At 37.8% G+C, this 20,952-nt stretch overlaps 1 protein-coding gene across 12 annotated transcripts in view; it reads left to right on the forward strand.

The window, feature by feature from the left end:
* HNRNPC (heterogeneous nuclear ribonucleoprotein C) overlaps window positions 1-17,146 on the forward strand; it is a 54,371-nt gene extending 37,225 nt beyond the window's left edge. For 8 of the 12 annotated variants that reach the window (XM_027571883.2, XM_027571879.2, XM_027571881.2 and 5 more), the window contains 4 exons: window positions 14,912-15,072; window positions 15,764-15,877; window positions 16,120-16,280; window positions 16,380-17,146. In XM_027571883.2, coding sequence (XP_027427684.1) covers window positions 14,912-15,072; window positions 15,764-15,877; window positions 16,120-16,280; window positions 16,380-16,463 — 520 coding nt within the window. In that variant the 3' untranslated portion in view covers window positions 16,464-17,146. The remainder of the gene's footprint in view (window positions 1-14,911; window positions 15,073-15,763; window positions 15,878-16,119; window positions 16,281-16,379) is intronic. The other 4 variants (XM_027571887.2, XM_027571890.2, XM_027571888.2 and 1 more) reach the window with 1 other exon arrangement.
* The last annotated feature ends 3,806 nt before the right edge of the window (window positions 17,147-20,952 follow it).

Here is a 20,952-nt window from a genome sequence, read left to right on the forward strand (position 1 = left end):
TTACATATATGTAAAAGAATAGATTGAGAGTTAAGCATCTGACTCTTGATTTCAGCTCAGGAACTGATCTCAGGGTTGGGAGATTGAGCCCCTCCTTCGGCTTCACACTGGGCGTGATGCCGGCTTAAGATTTTCTCTCTTCCTCTCTCCCCTCATCCCCCAAAAAAGAGAATAGTGCACAGTAGTAAAAGATAAAGACTGCTTTTATAAACAAAATTCCAGTACCATTTATACTTAATATTTCTTAATCTCATCTGCTTTCCACAGACTTGATATTTTGGGTTATATTTTATTTATTTATTTATTTTATAAAGATTTTATTTATTTGAGAGAGCGAGAGAGAGCGCACAGGAGAGGGGGGAGGGTCAGAGGGAGAAGCAGACTCCCCGCCGAGCAGGGTGCCCGATGCGGGACTCGATCCCGGGACTCCAGGATCATGACCTGAGCCAAAGGCAGTCGCCCAACCAACTGAGCCACCCACGCGCCCTGTGGGTTATATTTTAGCATGTTTCTCTGCCACCTGTATTTTCTCTGACCTGCTGGATAGATTTGCAGGCATGTTCAGGTTCTATTTTCTTTTTTTTTTCCCTTTAGGGATGAGGGAACATGAGGGGGTGTGGGAAAGAAGAGCAGAATACTTCATAAAGGCATTATGCATTTTATCATTAGCCTGATTTTCAACAAATTTTAAGAATGCAGGAAGCATTGGGTGTTGTATAAGGAGAAACACTTTAGAAACCAGGAAGTACGTAATTAACAATGTTTATTTAAGAGAGTTAGAAAGACCTGTATTTTTGTTTGGGGGTTGAGTGGGCATTTGTGATCAAGTCCCAAGGATTGTAAATATTTTACCTTTAAAACTGGAGGGTAATCAAATGTTTAAGACTTAACCAAGTGACTTATATTTTAGTATGTTGTTTACTGAGGAGACAACGGGATCAGATTCTGTAGCTTTATGCTACATTCTGCACTGATTTTAATTCAGGGTATAGGTGGAAAAGTTAAAACTGTTACCTGTGATCGTTAAAGATTACCATAGTTTGAGAGGATTCTCAGTACATGGTGCTGTTCTTTCAAAGTTAAATAAATGTAGTTCTTAATATCTTAGCATTATTACAGTGATCAGATTGTGCATTTTAATGATGAAAAGTCAAAATGATTATTAGGTTTTTTTCCGTAAGTTACCTTTTTCACTGATTACCTGAATTAGGCCTGTCTTCTGTTTCTGTTCTTAAGGCCATTCCTAGTTTTATAGGTGTTAGACATTTTGGGATGAATTTTAATAAAAATTGCTGATAAATGTTAGATGTATTAATATCTGACAGACATACTGTTCACTCTGTTTCACATATAAGATTCATTAACCAAAACATTTTTTTTCTGGTAGGATACAGCCCCAAAGGTAGTTTTTGTTGTTGTTGTTTAATGATGACTATTGATGGGCATCTGTATAAAACGGAGTTGCATAAGTTACGCCTGTGTGCAAAACATTACTGTTTGTTGATGCTGAAAGTCTGAAAACTTGGAAGGTTCTGACAGAGATCCAGTTTCAGTTGTGTCGTATTGCTAATCTTGTTGCTTTTAGGAAAATTGTTGCTGTAGGACCTTGTGTGAGCAGTTGCTTTGAAATACTGAATTTGAAATTTATTTATAATTTAATTAAAATCTCTACATTGAGTTTTAGTCATTCACTTTTAAAATTATGGATCATTAGAAGGCTGTATGTGTTCTCGTGCCAAAGGTGGTGTAATAAAAATATTTAGCGGGCGCCTGGGGGGCTCAGTCGTTAAGCGTCTGCCTTCGGCTCAGGTCATGATCCCAGGGTCCTGGGATCGAGTCCCACATCGGGCTCCCTGCTTGGCAGGAGGCCTGCTTCTCCCTCTCCCACTCCCCCTGCTTGTGTTCCTGCTCTCGCTGTCTGTCTCTGTCAAATAAATAAATAAAATCTTTAAAAAAAAATATTCAGCACGTTTTGGAGATACATGGGCATTAAAGCTATTTTTTTTTTTTTAAGATTTTATTTATTTATTTGACAGAGACAGAGCAGGAACACAAGCAGGGGGAGTGGGAGAGGGAGGAGGAGGCTTCCCGCCGAGCAGGGAGCCCGATGTGGGACTCGATCCCAGGACCCTGGGATCATGACCTGAGCCGAAGGCAGACGCCCAATGACTGAGCCACCCAGGTGCCCTAAAGCTCTCTTTTTTTGAGGGATCTTAACCTTTTAAGCAAAATTGGAATATACTACAAGTAGATCTGAAAGTTCTTAGGCTGACATCTGCATGGAATTGATGTTTGCCATAGTTAAACTGGCATTATTAAAATCATATTTGACTTGTGTTTACTATTTGTGCCACAAATATTTAGTGTTTCCTTAAGTAAAAAACCATCCATTTTTAGAAAAATACTGAGATTTCTATGGATTTTCATCAGTTGTGGTCCCACTTTTCTTTCCCTTACAAGATAACCCATGAAATTGTTCTGGAATTACATAGTGGTAATGGTTGCACAAGTTTGTGTACATTTATTCTATGGTATGAGAGTCATATGTCAATTTATTTTTTATTTTTTAAAGATTTTATTTATTTGAGAGAGAATGAGAGCTAGAGAGCACGAGAGGGAAGAGGATCAGAGGGAGAAGCAGACTCCCTGCTGAGCCGGGAGCCCAATGTGGGACTCGATCCCGGGACTCCAGGATCATGACCTGAGCCGAAGGCAGTCGCTTAACCAACTGAGCCACCCAGGCGCCCAGTCATATGTCAATTTAAATGAAAAGGAACATTACCCAGTTGTGGACAGCCAAGTAATTCTCCTCATTCTGTTGAGAACTTGGGAACACAGGAAACAGTCTTACTAGGTTTGACAGTAGGCTATAATATGAAAGCTGAGACACAATAAACACCTGATAAATGACTGTTCAAAAAGATCCTGATTTTCAGTGTGATCTCTGAGGACTTTATAATAAAAATCACACATTGCATATGGTACATGAATAAACAATGTATAAGTGACTGGACTGTAAAAATTCTTCCATTAGAGCTTTTTCAGAGTGCTATTTTTATTCCATATCAAAGTATATTAAGTAAATATGCCAGCACACCATGAATAAAAAGAATGGAATACATCAATTTACATACGAAATATAGTGCGTGTATGACAAGCCATATGTTATCTAATAAACTGTTGTAGCAAGCATTATATGATACAGTGAAGAAAGTGACGTGGAATTAATATCAGCTATGTTCCCTTCATTGTATAGGATTGTGTCATAGGAAGATGAGTAGTGTTTCTTTTTGTGAAGCTCCAAGCTCTCGTAAGATTTAAAGAGCCCCCAGGTAGTTCTCACATAGTGGTATATTTCAGCTGGCTTTTGATATTAAGTAGGAGGTTTTGCCACAGATAGGGTAAAGGTACAGAGTTGTAAATATCCCTGGTTGTATTTGGGGAAGCAACCAGTTGTAATTGGAAAGAGTGTTGGTTGGGTCCCTGGGTGGCTCAGTTGGTTAAGCATCTATCTGCCTTCAGCTCAGGTCATGATCCCGGGGTCCTGGGATCGAGCCCCACATCAGGCGCCCTCCTCAGTGGGGAGCCTGCTTGTCCCTCTCTCTCTCTGTCAAATGAATAAATAAAATCTTAAAAGAAAAAAGAGTGTTGGTTGTAGGAGGGCTTTGTATGGCACGTTAGGCATATGTCCTGTAGGCAGAAATAACTTAGAAACAGCTTCATGGCTAGAAAAGAGAAATTGGAGGGGAAAAAAGATGTATTAAGTAGTTAACATTGTAAATGTTGGAATGGAGAGGAGGTATAGGAATTTCTGAGGTAGACTGGTCTTGGTGTAATTGAGTTAAAGTTCTGAGAGTGTTCTGAAGGGAGAAAATAATGAAGTATAGCTTAGATTTTTATCTTTTATGACTAAGATTATAGTAGTAAAGGTTACATGAAAGGGAGGTTTAGAGGGCTTGAGTTTGAATTTTGGGGAAAAAGTTTGTTGATACTTCTCTTACAGCTCTTCTAGAAGGTATCCCAGTAGACAGTGGAGGAAAGTAGTTGAGGGTGAAGTACAGTGATGGAGAATTCTCCATTGAAATGCAAGACAGGGGCACCTGGATGGCTCAGTTGGTTAAGCGACTGCCTTCGGCTCAGGTCATGATCCTGGAGTCTCGGGATCGAGTCCCACATCGGGCTCCCTGCTCAGCGGGGAGTCTGCTGCTCCTTCTGACCCTCCCCGCTCTTATGCTCGCTTGCTCGCTCTCATTCTCTCTAATAAATAAAAAATAAAAAATAAAAAAAAATGCTAGACAAGTGAAAGAGGCTAGCCATCATATTAAACCAATATTTAAGCCCTTACTTTGTTCTAGGCACACAAGAGTTTTAGGTTTTGGATTAATAAATTGTAGAAATAGTGACTGTAGATCATAGCCCCTCTCCCCCATGTTACTCGGATTAGTGGGTCTATCATCCTGCCTCCCTCCTTTTTTCCATTTTTCTGATATTCCTGAGTAGCAGTGGACCTGAAGGAAGAGCACATAAAGTATTTAGGTTTTGAATTGGGTGAGACCATCTGCTTGGAAAGGCATGTGATTCAGACCAACGCGGTTCTTAGCTAGTTGGGAAAGCTAAGGGATGGCTTCGTAGATGTCATTTTAAGCATAAGGTGAAATTTTGGATTTCCTCTGAGCCCCTCTGATGGTTTTATTTTGCATTGGAACATGATCATGTCATTGTTGCTAGGTGGATTTTAGTTGAGGGCATAGTTTTAGTACAGATGTACTTTCAATATAAACCTGGTATTATTGACTTAAAATTTTGGTAGTACATTCTTTATTTCACTTAGCATTCATTTTGGGCTGTTTGCTTATTTTTCTGTGTGTCTTGGACTCTTTGTAAGTAGGTGGAAGATACCTTTTTCCTGGGAAAACATTTGACCCTCAGTCATGGACAGCCAAGTAATTCTCATTCTTCTATTGAGGACTTGGGAGTGCAGGAAACAATAAGTAATTATTAGGTTTGACAGTAGGCTATAGTATGAAAGCTGAGACATTATAAACACCTGATAAGCAAATGATGGTTCAAAAAGACCCTGAGAATCTGCTGTATGATTCTGAATTAAATGCCGTTCTGGTTATAACCTCTAATTGAAAGATAGCCTCTGCTGTTTTAGGATTCTGTTTCAGGATACTCTTAGATTTTGGTAGATTTTGTCATTCTCCTTGACATTTTTTTTTTTATTTTTAAAATTTAGCTTTATTGAGATAGATGTATTTATACATATTATAAAATTTTATTTTTAAAAATTTTTAAGAGATTTTATTTATTTGAGAGTGAGAGCCAGGGTAGGGGAGGAAGAGGGAGTAGCAGACTCCCCACTGAGCAGGGAGTCCTATGTGGGGCTCGATTCCAGGACCCTGGGATCATGATCTGAGCCGAAGGCACTTAAATGACTTGAGCCAGCCAGGCACCCCTATAAAATTCATTTTAAAGTATACAATTCAAATTAGTACATTTAGAGTTGTGCGGTCATGACCACCGTGTTCTAATGTTAGAACATTCCATCATACCAAAAACAAACACTTGTTAACAGTCTCTATTCTTCTATCCCCAGACTTAGCAACTACTAACCACCTCTATCTATAGATTTGCCTATTCTGGACATTTCATATCAGTGGATTTGTACAGTATTTGTCTTTTATGATTGATTTCTTACTCTTATTAATGGTTCATCCATGTTGTACCATTTGATAGTACTTCATTCCTTTTTTTTTTCTTTTAATTTTATTTGAGAAAGAGCATGACCAGGGAGGGGGTGGGGAGGGAGAGGGAGAAGCAGACTCCCTCCTGACCAGGGAATCCAACGTTGATCCCAGAACCCCAGGATCATGACCTCAGCTGAAGGCAGAGGTTTAACTAACTGAACCACCCAGCAATATAATTGTTGGATTATATTCCATTGTATGGATGATACCATGGATAAATATGGTTTATCCGTTCATCAGTTGGTGGACATTGGAGATGTTCTCACATTTTGAATGATGCTACTGTGGACCTTTGTATACACACTTTTTTGCATAGACTTAGTTTTCATCTCTCTTGGGTATATACTAAGAGTAGAATTAATTGCTGGGTCTTAACAGTATCTCCATGTTTAACCTGAGGTACTGCCATACTGTCTTTCAAAGCATTTGTACTATTTTACATTCCCATCAGCCACATGTATGAGCGTTCTACTCTCTCCACATACTTGCCAGCATTTGCTGTATTATTATCTGTCCTTGTTATTTAACTACTAGTTCAGGGGTGAGCAGTGTTATCCCATTGTGGTTTTAATTTGCATTTTCTTAAAAACTAGTGATGTTGAGGGGCACCTGGCTACCTCAGTCGAAAAAGCATGCAACTCTTGATCTCATTTGTGAGCTCAAGCACCACATTGGATGTAGAGATTACTAAAAAAAAAACTAATGACTTTGAGTTTTTGTGTTCTTACTAGATACTTGTTTATTTTTGGAGAAATGTATTCAGAGCCTTTGCTCGTTTTTATATTGGGTTTTCTTGTTGAATGTAAGGCCTTATATATTGTAAATACACATCTATGGATATAGTATCTGATACTGACATTTTTGAGGTTTATTACTGTTTTCAGTTTTTTATAGTTTCACTATTCTGCCTTGTGTTCACAGGAGATGTGTTAACTATCACTTTATACTAAGGACATTTACTAGTTTATAAAGATTAAGGTTTTATTATAGACTGAACAATTATAGTATTCTAAGCTGTGTTTGGAAATGATATATAGGCGGTAGATATCTGTGGAAACAACAAAATAGAACGGTGTCCGATAGAACTTTCTGTGCTGATAGAAATATTCTATATCTACAAGGTTAGTGTGGTAGACATTAGTCAAATATGGCTTTTCTGCGTTGAAATTTGGCTAATGTGACTAAGGAACTGAGATTTTAATTTGAATAGCCACATGTGGCTAATGATTGCTCAGCTTGACACTGCAGGTATAGGGTGCTGCAAAGTTAAGCCTTACTGGGTCTAATGAATTTTGAGTAGTTTTGAGTATGAGAATTGTAATGACTGAAGACTTCTCTTCAAGCAGGAGGTTAGAGAACTCAGACTGCAGTTTTAAACAGAACAATGCTGACAAGGAATATGGGTTAGGGTTATCCAAGAAACTAAATTTTCAGGGAAAGAGAAGGTAGCCTTTGATAAATAGGATAAGATTATATTTTGATATGCCCTCTTAAGAACTGTAATCCAAGGAATGAAAAAGTCCAACAAATAAGAGTTTGACTTATTCAGGCAGATATAAAACTTTTTTTCTGGGACCTTTATTACCTTAAAATAATGTACTATTACTGTCAGATTAGTGGAGTTTAGCAAAGGAAAGAGATTCTTAGGGTACAAAATATGTAATAGCAGGAGAAACTTACCAGTGGAAATTCTTGTTTGTGATTTCCTTAAGGCAAGTATGACATGATAGTCTTATCACATCCATTATTGGAACAAGATCTGATTTTTATTTTGTAATAGCTTGGAAAATGATGCGATTTTTGTGGTAGATTATTATGTTCAACTTACGTTTGCCTGATTTTCCTAGAGGCAAACTCCCCAATAGTCTTTATAAAGCTAGGAAAAAACCAGGTCAGTATTCCTGGCTTTCCAGCTATAAAGATAGTTTAGTTTGTTGTGTTAGTGTTGTTTGTGACACGTTCTTTGCTAGAGGCCACTTTAGGAGAGGCATTGTTGTGTTCACAAAGGGTGCTATGGTGGAAAATAAATGGTCTTAGAGAAGATGGGTTGGTTGAACACATAAAAGCAAGTTAACGCATCTTTAGCTCTTACTAAATGAGATGGGAAGCTGTTGGAGAGTTTTGACGTTAATCCAGACTGATTTGCTTACCGATCAGTGTGAAGGCTCGGGGAGGAATCAGATGTCACCAAAGTTTTGACCTGGACAACCAGAGACTTGGAATTTACAGAAACAGTGATAAGAGAAAAACATGGGAACAAGATTGGGGAGTGAATATTCACAGATTGGTCATGGACATGTTTATTAGACATTCACTTTGAGAGATGTTAATTAGGCAAAGTTAATTAATTATGTTAATTCACTTTGAGAGATGTTAGTTAGGCATAATCTCCGTTTATGCGGAGACACAGTAGTGTCTGCTTATAGGTCATAAACCCCACAATATTGGATGAATGAAGATAGAAAGTGGAGATCCCGGGAAAGAGGAATCAGTATGGGTAATTGAGAATGCCATAAAGGAAGAAACCTGGAGAAAAACCAGAAGCTTGAAGTGTCCCAGCTGTGTGAATATGTATTAAAAGAGTAGAGGGATGAACTGCAAATGTTAAGTAATACGAAGAATTAAAAATGTGTGGGGATCATTGGTGACTTCAACAAGGGTAGGTTTTGATAATGGTTGGGCAGAAACATTACAGGGAGATTTCAAGAATGGAGAAAGATAAAAATAGGTCACTTTTTTACATACAGCAGAATTTACTCTGTACAGTTTTAACGTACATAGTATAAATAAGATACAGTATCTGCCAGTATAATCAAGATAGAGATAGTTCCATCCTTCCCAAAAATTCACCATGTAGCACTTTTCCTAATCAATTTCTCCACCCTAGCCCTTGGCATACCACAAATCTGTGTTCTCAGACAACTACTTAAATTTTATTGTAAGCTAAAGAAGTGTACTCTTCTGGCCTGCCTTGGTAAAATGAGGAATACAGGAATGAATGTGCTTACATGTTCTTAACATATGGTCTGTAAACAGTATTCTCAATAAATACTCTTTTTTAATTTTGGTTTTATAAAAAAAGTAAGAAGTTGTGCCACACTGACAGTTCTTAAGACACTATCTTTGTAAAAGACCCAAAGTGACATTTGGGGAGTAGTATATATGTTAACATTATGACAAATGAATAAGGTCGTAATTCTTGGGAAATTGTGTCTATTAAAGATTATCACCTGGATGTAAAGTTTGATGTAAGCAGAAGCAAAGATTTAAAAAAAAAAAAAAATTTTTTTTCCCCCTGAACAGTCTTCAATCCAGTACTGTTCCTGAATGGATTGATCAAAGCAGCCCACATATTTTATCGCTCAGATTATTTTTTGTTTAGAAAATTTTCAGGTGAATTTTCAAGTTGTCTTTTCTGGAAACACCTGAGTTAACATAGCTTCCTAGATGAATCAAGACAAATCACTATATTTTCTAAATTTTAAGATGTAGCTTTTATTTTTTTAAATATGTAAAATTGGGTGCATCTTAAAATGAGTAGGTATAGTTAACTATTTTTTCCCTCTCGCAGAGTTGTAAATAAATCAGTGAGGCAATTTTCAGTTGTATGTATTGAAAATTTCAAATGTTACCTTTGAATTTGCAAAAATACCCCCAGATACTAAACCGACAATTCTTTCTGAAAGATTGTAGAACCGTTTATTCATTGGCAACATTGTTTCTACATGTACAGGGTCTGTTAATTCCTTTTTTTTTTTAAGATTTTATTTATTTGAGAGAGCACATGGAGGGGAGGGCCAGAGGGAGAAGCAGACTCCCTGCTGAGCAGCAGGGAGCCCGATGTGGGACTCGGGACTCCTCCTTTTTGTAAGCGGGAATGCATGTGCTGTTCCCAGCCTTGATCATTGTTCTTTGGGCAGTGTTCTTAAACCCACAAAGGTGGTTAGGTAATCTTTGTTTTTCCTTTAGTTACAAAATTGTTTTTTCTTTAAAATTTAATAGTTTGGGTGCCACTATATATTGAATGATCCTTTGTAGCATACTGGTTTGTCCTTTAGTCCCTTTATCATTGAGGTGAGCAGGGCTTGCTCAAGTTTTTCAGTGTATAGATCATCTATATCTTTAATGGACCACTGGTTAAAGGCAACACAAAGCTAAGGAACATAAAGTACAACTCTGCAAATTTATATTGGTAATTGGCACTCCATTCATAAATTGCATTAGCAAAACAAGTTTTAAGTTCACAGTTTATTCAGTTCAGCTTCTCCCAAGAAGACTCACCAAGGCAGCATGTTTGTGGAAAAATACCTGCAAGTAAGGCTTAGAAATTGTTTCTTCAGAAATAAAACACAAATTATAAAAATTTATTTTTAAGCACAACAAGCATTTCGGCAACATGAAAACAGGTTTTTTGGGATCCGTTTTTTCATGAGTTTCATATTTACATTTTAATGTAAACCTGAATTAAACATTACATAGACATTTTAAAGCTCCCCCCTTTATTCTTATATAAATAAAGCCAAGTCAGTAGGCTACTCATAAATCTTTGAGATTTAAAGGAATACAGACTATTAAAATTACATTAGGGTGAACTTAAAAAAAATTTTAGTTTTGGGGGCCTCGGTGGCTCAGATGGTTGAGCATCTGCCTTCTGCTCAGGTCATGATTCCAGGGTCCTGGGATCATAAAAAAAATTTTAGTTTTGGGGGCCTGGGTGGCTCAGATGGTTGAGCATCTGCCTTCTGCTCAGGTCATGATTCCAGGGTCCTGGGATCATAAAAAAAATTTTAGTTTTGGGGGCCTGGGTGGCTCAGATGGTTGAGCATCTGCCTTCTGCTCAGGTCATGATTCCAGGGTCCTGGGATCGAGTCCCCGCATGGGGCTCCCTGCTCGGAAGGGGGCTGGCTTCTTCCTCTCCCTCTGCTGCTCCCCCTGTTTGTGCTCTTTCACTCTCTGCCAAATAAATAATCTTTTAATTAAAAAAAATTTGTTTTTAGTTAAGCATTTGTCTACATGTTAAAATGAACTTTATACCATAATCTTTAATCGTGCATTTAAGGTAATTTCACTGTGTTACTTTTACTACATTAAAAATGAATGACATGATTTTTTTTTTTTTTTAAAGTCTGAGGGGTTGTACTTTGGTAGTTTTAAAAGATAATGGAAAATAGTTATCCAGTCATTCAAATACAGTTTCATAGAAGCTTTTACAAAGAATGGGAAAGAACTATCCAGAAATATTTTATAATGTTCAGAGATACCAATTACTGAAAGCCTTGATTCTTTAATAGTATATAAGGAGTGCGTGCTGAAGGTTTACCCTGGGTGGTATGGTGGGAAACCTAGTTGAAGTTGCAGATTGTCACAGGAGAGTGAGCCCACTGACGAGAATAAAACTTAGAACAATTGCAGTAGCAGAGAGTCTTCACTCAGGGCTTTAGTTTCAACTCTAAGTGAATTGTTGGTGCACTGGTTTATGTCTAGAGTCATGGTGGCTAGAGTTTGAGGTGAGTATCTCATCAACTGGAAGTTTATTTAACTAGTAAATACTGGAGCTAGGATGCTGCTCTTTGGCTCTTAAACTCTGTACATAATTTTTGCTGTTGTTTCCCATGGTTTCCTCTAGATCCCACAGACTACATTTTACTGATACTTACTGGGATTTTGTTCATATCACTTTCTTAAAATCCTTCTTTTTGAATCTCATGAATTTGTACTTAGTTTTCTGGACTTCTCTAAAGCACATTTTAGGTGGCTGACTTAGTCGGTGACTCTTAGGTGGTGAATTCGAGCCCCGTGTGTGGCATAGAGTTTCGAGTTTCGTTTCTGAGAAATGAGCACTCATTTTAGATTTGGTCTTGTTCGTGCATCAGTGATTTTTAACTTTATTGTGAGTAGGTACGTTCATAGTATTTTAGCAGTTTGGGAGATCCTCACACATTCTAAAGCCCAAACAACATGGTAGGTAGCCTGTAAAATCAGTCCTAGGAAAAAATCAGGGGTAAGCAGGGAGAAACATAATCTTGAAATTCATTGTAGATAAAAAATAATGAAGCAGAAGAAAATACTTCCTGACACTTGAATGAAATTATAATGGGATTGCATATTTAAACTGAATGTGATAAGCCACTGTTGTACAGGGAGGAGGGAGTAATCTTATTAGATTGCTCTTACCTATAAATTATAGCATGTAGCTTTTATTTTTGTTACGATTTATTTTAGAGAGAGTACACAAGTGGGGGGAAGAGCAGAGGGAGAGAGAAAAGCAGACTCCCTGCTTAGCCTAGAGCTGATGCCATGACCCTGAGATCATGACCTGAGCTGAAATAAAGAGATGTTTATTTTATTTTATTTTATTTGTTTACGTAATCTCCACACCCAACATAGGGCTGGAACTTAAAACCCCGAGACCAAGAGTTTCATTCTCTACTGACTGAGCCAGCCAGGCACCTCTGTTAACTTCTATTTTTAATAAATGACTTGTAATGCTTATGTTTTGCTTGGAGATTAGGACAGTTTGTCTTATCTGTTCAGATAATTACTTAGCTAATGTGCATCCAGAAGTGTTTTAATTTCTTTAAAATGGTATCTTAATGACCTTTTTTATTTGGGCTAGATTTTATATCAACACTTAAATGTCCAGAATTCTGATTTAGGGTGCAGTCATAATTCTCTTGGGATTTAGTGCTTGTTCCTTTTGTTACAATGAAAGTTTCATGAAGACTTTTTAATGATTTTGGCTTTATCACTAGGGAATCAGCACATGATACTAATCTTGATAAGCAAGGTTTTCTTGGAGGGAAATGGTTACTTAATTTGCAACTAGTTCTTGAAGCTGTAATATTTCCTATCCCTTTGAACTGGAGTGTTGTCAGAGTAGGCATAATTTTCATGTTTTCACAATTGTGCACTTTGACATTTTACAAGGAAGATCTGCTTAAACTTCCTTAGGGGAATCTTTGTGTGAGTGTTTCATGAGTCCCATTTTTGCTTGAGCAGCAGTTAAGTTCCATGGCACTACAAGCCCTTTAGCACTACCAGTTGGTCTTCTGAAACTTCTTTTTTCTTCTGAAAACTAGAGCATTTGACTTCGATTTGTATTTGTGGGGCCATTACACAGATTTAAAAGTGCATTTCTTGCCTCATTTTCATTGTGATGATTAACCTGCATCAGGTGAAACTGTATGGTTCAAAAGGAAGTTCCAGTGCCTACAAATAGAGGGAATCTGGAATGGCAAGATAATTGGTTTAGAGACTGGTGCTGAGTGGGTTGGTTGGGAAGGGATAGGTAGGTGAGATCCAGCAGTATTGGGTCATGAGATGTTTCATGCCCAAAGATAAAGATAACTCACCTTTGTTTACCTCCAGAAATTGCTTTTAAAATACCATCATCTTGCACAAAGGAGAGTGGTTTCTGAATTATTTTGTTTTATTTTATAGTTTTGAATTATTATACTGTGGGGCATTAATGGGCCAAAAGAAGAAAAGCTTTATGTATGGAAAGTAGTGATAAAATGTTATAATAAGTACACTTTTTGTTTGTGTTAATTCCCATAAACCAATTAAAACTGATAAATTAACAACTCATTTACAATTTGCTGCAGAACTCCTGGGTGGCTTAGTTGGTTAAGCATCTGCCTTTGGCTCAGGTCATGATCCCAGGGTTCTGGGATCGAGTCCCACATCATGTTCCTTGCTCAGCGGGGAGCCTGCTACTCCTTCGGACAGCTGCTTCCCGTTTGCATGTGCCGTCTCTCTCTCTCTCTTGCAAATAAATAAAATCTTTTTTAAAAAAAATTCGCTGAGAAGAAACCTGTAGAAGCACTAATAATACTTTCTGAATCCTACATTTTCTTATTTCCTGGGACTCAAAACTTTATAAAGTGCTCCTTAGAACTTAGAACAAGAATTATGAGTGCTTTAGTAACTTATACCACATCGTTGTTTCTTTAGTACTTGACAAATTAATAACTACCGTGCTTCAAGGGAAAAAGTATTGGTGGTCTTGACTAAAAACTGCTTGGTTGAAAATTACTAACTTGTACCCTCACTTGTTTGGCAGTGTACCATGTGCTCTTTCTTAATTTAGGAAAATGTTCCTGTCATAGGTACTCCTAGGAAAAAAATGAGCTACTAGTATATTAAAATTGGAATGGAAAAAACAAGATTAAGTTGGGTTGAGGAAAGTTAGCTACTAAAAAGGTGCAGAACAGAATTAAAAAGATTTTTTTCCATGGTAGGTCTTACCTTATGCTGCCAGTCTATTGTAAAAATAAAAACATGGAATGTAGAGGTTTTCTAGAACTATTATCCATGTAAGTTTTTTGGTTGTACTTTGAATTTTCTCTTTACAAAAATGAAAGTCATTACCAAGCCATCATTTCGAGGTGTATCGTTAGCAGTCACTGGGATACTTCTCCAGTGGAAGCAGCAGTTAAGTAACCAGTGGGTGGTTTTTTTTTTTTTTTTTTGAGATCTGATGTGTGCTGCGGAGTGGATGTAAGCGAACAAAACAGACAGTATTCTCCATCCTGTTGGAATTGGAACTATGAGTGCATCCTCTGCTTAAATGTTGTTAGAATGGACCATGGCTTTTTATACAAAGCTAACACATATGAATGGCTCTTTGTTTTTGTAGGCCAAAACTGGTTAATACTATCAGTTTTATATGGTTCAATTTAGTATCGCTAACTGATGGGATTTAACTCACAATAAATACCACTGTTTGCAGACTCCGTTAATTGCAGTCCCTTTTTGTATTTTATTTGGGATTGTTTCTATGTTTTATTTATTGAATTATTGTAGCATATATAGAGAGAGTAAAATCACAAAATACATATTTTGTGTATATACACACAAATACATATGTAGGCTGTTCATTATACAAAGTAATGCTTTGTTAATACTGCCAGAGTACAGAGGAACCTTTTATGTCCATCACTTAAAGCCAACCAACTATCATTGGATATGCATGTGTGTATGTAGTATTTTCTTTAAGTAGCTGCTATATTCAGAACAGCAAAGAAGGTAGGTTTTTACTGGACTTCTGAATGAAATTAGCAAAAAAATTGAGGGACAGTGAACATTATTATTTTATAAGGTCACTGATCGATCTTGCTGACTTAGTTGTGAAGGAATTCTGTTTTCCTTTTATCCAATAGGATGTATAGTTACCCAGCACGTGTTCCTCCTCCTCCTCCTATTGCTCGGGCTGTAGTTCCTTCAAAACGCCAGCGTGTATCAGGAAACACCTCACGAAGGGGCAAAAGTGGCTTCAATTCTAAGAGTGGACAGCGAGGATCTTCTTCCAAGTCTGGAAAGTGTATGTATTATTATTGCAGCTTTGTGATTCTATTTCTTATGTGTTGAAATAAGGAAATTGGGGCACCTAGGTGGTTCCGTCATTAAGTCTTTGGTTCAGGTCATGATCCCAGGGTCCTTGGGATCGAGCCCTGCGTTGGGCTCTCTGCTCAGCAGGAGGCCTGCTTCTCCCTCTCCCCCTGCTTGTGTTCCCTCTCTCACTCTCTCTCTGTCAAAATAGATAAATAAATCCTTAAAAAAAAATACTAAAAGTAGAAATAGGGAAATTAATGTAGTTAATAATGGGGTTTGTACAAATGGCTTTGTATAAGCAAAACAATGGAAGAGGAGAAGATAGTAGTGATTAGGGGGCCAATTAAAGTTTTAGACTTTAGGGAGCTAAGCACTTGTAAATTTACAAAATGTGTAAGTCAGTCAAACAGTACAAAAAGTGCTTTCAAATATAATTGAGGTCTGTAGTGGGCCTACAAAAGAAAGAATACTTTTGCTAAGGGAGTAGGCACATTAGATTTAGTTTTTAGCTACCAACTAAAAAAATGAGGATCCCCATGACTGGGACAGTATATGATCTTGGCTCCATTTCTCCCCTGGGATCTGCTGGCTATTGCCATATGGTTTAGTTGGAAATGTGTTTGGCATCTGGTAGCTTCTGGTAGAGTTGATTCTAATCTAGAGTTTTATTTGTATTAAAGTGAAAGGTGATGACCTTCAGACCATTAAGAAGGAGTTGACCCAGATAAAACAAAAAGTGGATTCTCTACTGGAAAGCCTGGAAAAAATTGAGAAAGAACAGAGCAAACAAGGAGGTAAATGGTCTTGCCGCTTGTTGGGTGTAAAGTTGGGTTAGTTACCAAAGGTAGTTGAAGGTATATGTTGGAATAGTGGGATATAAAGCAATTGAATATGAAACTTGGGGAATTTGAATTGGGAAGGGCATTTGTGTGGGAGGATTTAGATTTGTGCTGCAGTTCTGTGATCATTAGTGGGGATTGTCTACATCCTGTGGACATTACTTGCCCCTAGACAGACTTGTCCTTCTCATCCCCAGTAGAGATGAAGAATGATAAGTCAGAAGAGGAGCAGAGCAGCAGCTCCCTGAAGAAAGATGAGACTAATGTGAAGATGGAGTCTGAGGGGGGTGCAGATGACTCTGCTGAGGAGGGGGACCTACTGGATGATGATGATAATGAAGATCGGGGGGATGACCAGGTGAAAACCACGGGAAAGGAAAGAAAGAGGTGGTGGAGGGGGGAGCAGGGACACATGGAGTGCCTCTAACTCCATCCTATTTGTGTCTGTTTCTCACAGCTGGAGTTGATCAAGGATGATGAAAAAGAGGCTGAGGAAGGAGAGGATGACAGAGACAGCGCCAATGGCGAGGATGACTCTTAAGCACATAGTGGGGTTTAGAAATGTTGTCCCATTATTTCTTTATCTAGGCGCTTGTCTAAGATCAAAATTTTCACCAGATCCTCTCCCCTAGTATCTTCAGCACATGCTCACTGTTCTCCCCATCCTTGTCCTTCCCATGTTACATTAATTCATATTGCCCTGCGCCTAGTCCCATTTTCACTTCCTTTGACGCTCCTAGTAGTTATGTTAAGTCTTACCCTGTAATTTTTGCTTTTAATTTTGATACCTCTTTATGACTTAACAATAAAAAGGATGTGTGGTTTTTATCAACTGTCTCCAAAATAATCTCTTGTTATGCAGGGAGTACAGTTCTTTCCATTCATTCATACATGAGCTCAGTAGTTGCTTCCCTAACTGCAGAGGCAATCGCATTAGTTGAGTAGCACCTGAGAGCAGCTTTGAGTTAGAGGTATGTGTGTTATACCCCACATAAGAGAGCTATGTGGGGCTGTTCAACACAAATGTAACAATGTATTTTTGTGAATGAGAGTTGGCATGTCAAATGCATCCTCTAGAAAAATAATTAGTGTAATAGTCTTAAGATTTGTTTTCTAAAGTTGATACTGTGGGTTATTTTTGTGAACAGCCTGATGTTTGGGACCCTTTTTTCTCAAAATAAACAAGTCCTAATTAAACCAGGAATTTGGAGAAAAAAAAAAAAACACCTGGTTTTTTATTTTTGTATTTTACAATTGTTTAAATTCTTTGTTTTGCAGCGGCCTCCACAAAAACCCTAGAATGTACTAGATATATTTTTCTTTGAGTCATAGTCATCACTCATACCAACATACACTACTCAAATGATGTGTCATTGGGTTGGGTATTGCATTAAGGAGACAGTAACTTTGATGTGGAGTGGAGATTCTTGCACAGAATAGCTTTTTTAATCCTAATGAAAAGGTTTGGGAATTACATTAAGCTTTTTCATTGATGTTTTGTGGTCCAGTTGGCACCCTTTTTGAGATCTTTTTTTGTGTGCTAAATCGTTTTGTCCTTAAATGGAAGAGGTTCAACCATATCACGATTTTAGGAAAATTAGAACAACTGGAGAATGAAACCTCTGTTTTCTTCCACTTTATCCTTTTAATTGCCATTTAGAGTCCCAGTTACTTTCTGGATTCTGAGTCTGTGCCTCCCAAGTTCCCAAAAATAGAAAAGCTCTTTCTTCCCTGCTCTTCTGTAGTTTATACCTTCCCAGGTGACTGAGAACATTTAATTTCAGTTAGTTAAATCCATATAAATAATTTTTGTCCCCTCCCTCCTATGTGATTAATTCAGGTTTGGTTTTTTTTTTTTAGGCATGATACTAATTAGCACCTAGACTTCTAAGGATGGATTTATTAAACAGCTTCTAGATTTGTTAACGCTTGCCTAATCCTGAAAGGTCTGGTTTATTTATGTTTTATACTTGGTTCCAGCAGAGCAGGACAAGAACATGGTTAGTTTGGACTATTACCATTCACACAAACCTTGGGTTCCCCAGAAAGTTGCTATTTCACAGCATGCAACAAAGGCATTTATATCCAATCTACTGTGAGCAGAAGTCCTGTCCTGTTAGGATCTCAAAAATCGTTTTATATAACAGGTGACAAACCAGAATAGAAGGAAGAGGCTGAACGGTGAACTACCCCTTTGGACCCGACATCCATAGTACAAAAGTAGCTTTTGTGGGTTAATTTGGTCAGAAATACTTTTACCCACCCTGTCTTCTGATCTTACATGATTTCATGTTACACAAACTCACTTTCAGCACATAATCCCAAAAAGAAAATAAGCTGGATGCTTAGAAGAAAGGGTAAAGGTTCTAAGATGTTAGTAAAACCCATTTAAGGTTATAATGTTAGCCATCAGTACTTCTAAGATGCTGAACCAGTTAGACCAGGCATGAAAGTGTCTACTTTAATTTCATATGAAACCAAGTATTGAAAGAAACTGTAGAAAGCTTAGAGAAATGGTCATATGCTCTTTGAAAATATGCACACACACAAGGTTATTGATAAAATGCCAAGACATTTCCAGTTTGTCATAATGGGGAAGAGTTTTCATACTCTAGGTCTCAGGCTATTAGGAGTTAAATTTCCCTATGGAACTAAGAGAACAGTACTGTAGGTTTCTATAATCATGGGTTATACTCCTCTAATACTTGGAAATTCAGGCTCCTAGGCCAAAACTTACAGAAAAGGAAACATGACTGAAATAGTGTATAGTTCGCTGATCAAATGCAGACACTACAAGCTATTTAAAAAAGAGGCCATTGTCTTAAAGACGATTGATCTAATGAAGGCTTATAGTCACTGTTAACATTTAACTGGGCCCCAGGAAGAGATTGGAATGGGTTCAGTAGAAATAGAGGCAGAGCAAGCAGCCGGCTCATAGGGTTAGCAGTGGGTTGGCAGTGTGGGTGGGGTTGAAAAGCTTGACAGTTTCAGAGTCAGCTAATTGTCTAGAGGGAATTTGGGGTAACTATCTCAAAGGCCAAGGCCTTAAGCTATTTAGAAGTAAGATTTTAAAAACAGTAAAATATGGTGATGCATTTGTTGGGTATTATAAAATTCAGAATAATGGTTTACCCAGTATGCCCAGGAAATGTAAGAAAATAGCCTGGAAGCCTTTAAGATTGCAGTGTCCAGCCAAGATTGGATGAAGAAGGTGGATGACTTAAATGAAATCCCTTTGGAACATTTCTGATGCTACATAATTTCTAATGGGGAGACTTCTATGGAGTTCACTGGCAAAGGTACTTTCCTAATTTGCTATTTCACCAGTGAAAGGAGCTAACAAAGCTGTTGGATTGGAATGGATGACATTTGGAACACTTGAAAAGAGGGTTCCCAATAGATTTCAGCTCACCTGGCACCCCAACATCTGAAACCTGCAAGGATTAGTAGTGCTAGTCAGTACATACATGTTTTAAAGTCTCCCTTAACAGATGGAACTAGGTGTAAGAGAATGGGAAAATACAAGAACAATAGAATTACGGTAAATCAGAAAGGAATTAAAACGCAGTCAAATGAGTATTGAGAATGTAATGGAAGGATAGATAAAAGTAAGCATCATTCTAGCCATAGAGTAATTATAAAATATCAGTAAAGGAATCTAGTGAATTAACTCAGCAGTAGATGTTGATTCAAAAGAGTAAGCTAGGGGAAGCAAAGCCCGCAGATACGATACGCTAAGTAAAGAAATGGAACTGCTGAGAGACTACTTCACAAACACTGGTGGTTTTAGGTAACTTGGATGATATGGTGGGATGTGTTGTGGAGGTAGTTGGGAAGTAGGAAATCACTGTATTTTTAGGAGAATCAGAAATCATCATTGCCTGTGGCCTGGGAGAATGAAGAATTTAGCCATAGAAGTTGACCTTTTTATTTAATGTGAGGGAAATTCACCCGTGCCACTGTCAGATGGGGTTTGAGTTTCTGGACCCTAGATCAGATCACATTGGCCAAGGAAATGCATTAGGTTGAGTTTTAGATGGAAGAAAAAAAAGTACCGTGATACCTTGAAGCCAGTTAAAAATCGTAAACACAGATACGACAAAAATGAGTGACCAGTACATGAGCTACGTATGTATAGAATGGGCTGGTAAGTAACGGTAAAGAACCTCACTTGTTTTATCAATGCTATATCTCATAGAGAACAGGTATTATTTATACTGTGGTGTTTATTTGACAAATAAGGGGCACTCTTTTGGAGAATGTTTTAGTTTTGTAAAGACCTTGGGATAAAGTAAGAATTGGGCCAGCTAAACTGTACAGAAAAGGCTAGATTTAGATGTATACCTGACTGGGATGCCAGAATTCCAAATGTTTAGAGAGGAGAATAAATTAGGGGTGTTGGAAAATTCCATGTTTGAATTTTAGTTAAATTAATCCTAATCAGGAAGGCCTCAAAAGAAAATGTGGTTGCATTAGTAACTTTTAATCAAAAAACAATATCCCAATTATGAAAAGCAGGACCTGTGTAGAGAGTTGGAGTTAAAGCCCTGTTTGAGCTGGGGTGGGCTTCTGCCTTAAGTCAGGACTACAATAGAAGGGATAGTGTAATGGGGTGAATGCCAAAAAGACAAGTAGCTAACTAAATAGGAGTAGAAGCCCAAGATTTTTAGGAGTCCCACAAAGAAGTTGAAGGAAATAGAAATGTTCTGAAGATTTGACAAAAATTTGCTTGTGCAAAATGACTCTTACAGGACTTTCATAAACCTAAAATGAATAAAAATACTGTTATAGTATGTTAAATTAGTTGTTGAATGGATCTCAACTTTGGTTGTGCATTAGAATTACCAAGGGAGCTTTTAAAATCCTGGCACCCAGGTGTGTACTCCAGACCAATTAAATGTCTGCAGTTGGGACTCGACAGTAATTTTCAGTTTGCTAGCAACACAGGGAACCCGTGCACTGAGAGGCAAAGTGTCCTTTCCAAGGTAAATAAGGTAGAAGGGAGGAATTAGGGCCTTTAGAGAGGGTGT

Source organism: Zalophus californianus, chromosome 6 (genome assembly GCF_009762305.2).
Source record: "Zalophus californianus isolate mZalCal1 chromosome 6, mZalCal1.pri.v2, whole genome shotgun sequence".
In the NCBI taxonomy this organism is placed as follows: domain Eukaryota; kingdom Metazoa; phylum Chordata; class Mammalia; order Carnivora; family Otariidae; genus Zalophus; species Zalophus californianus.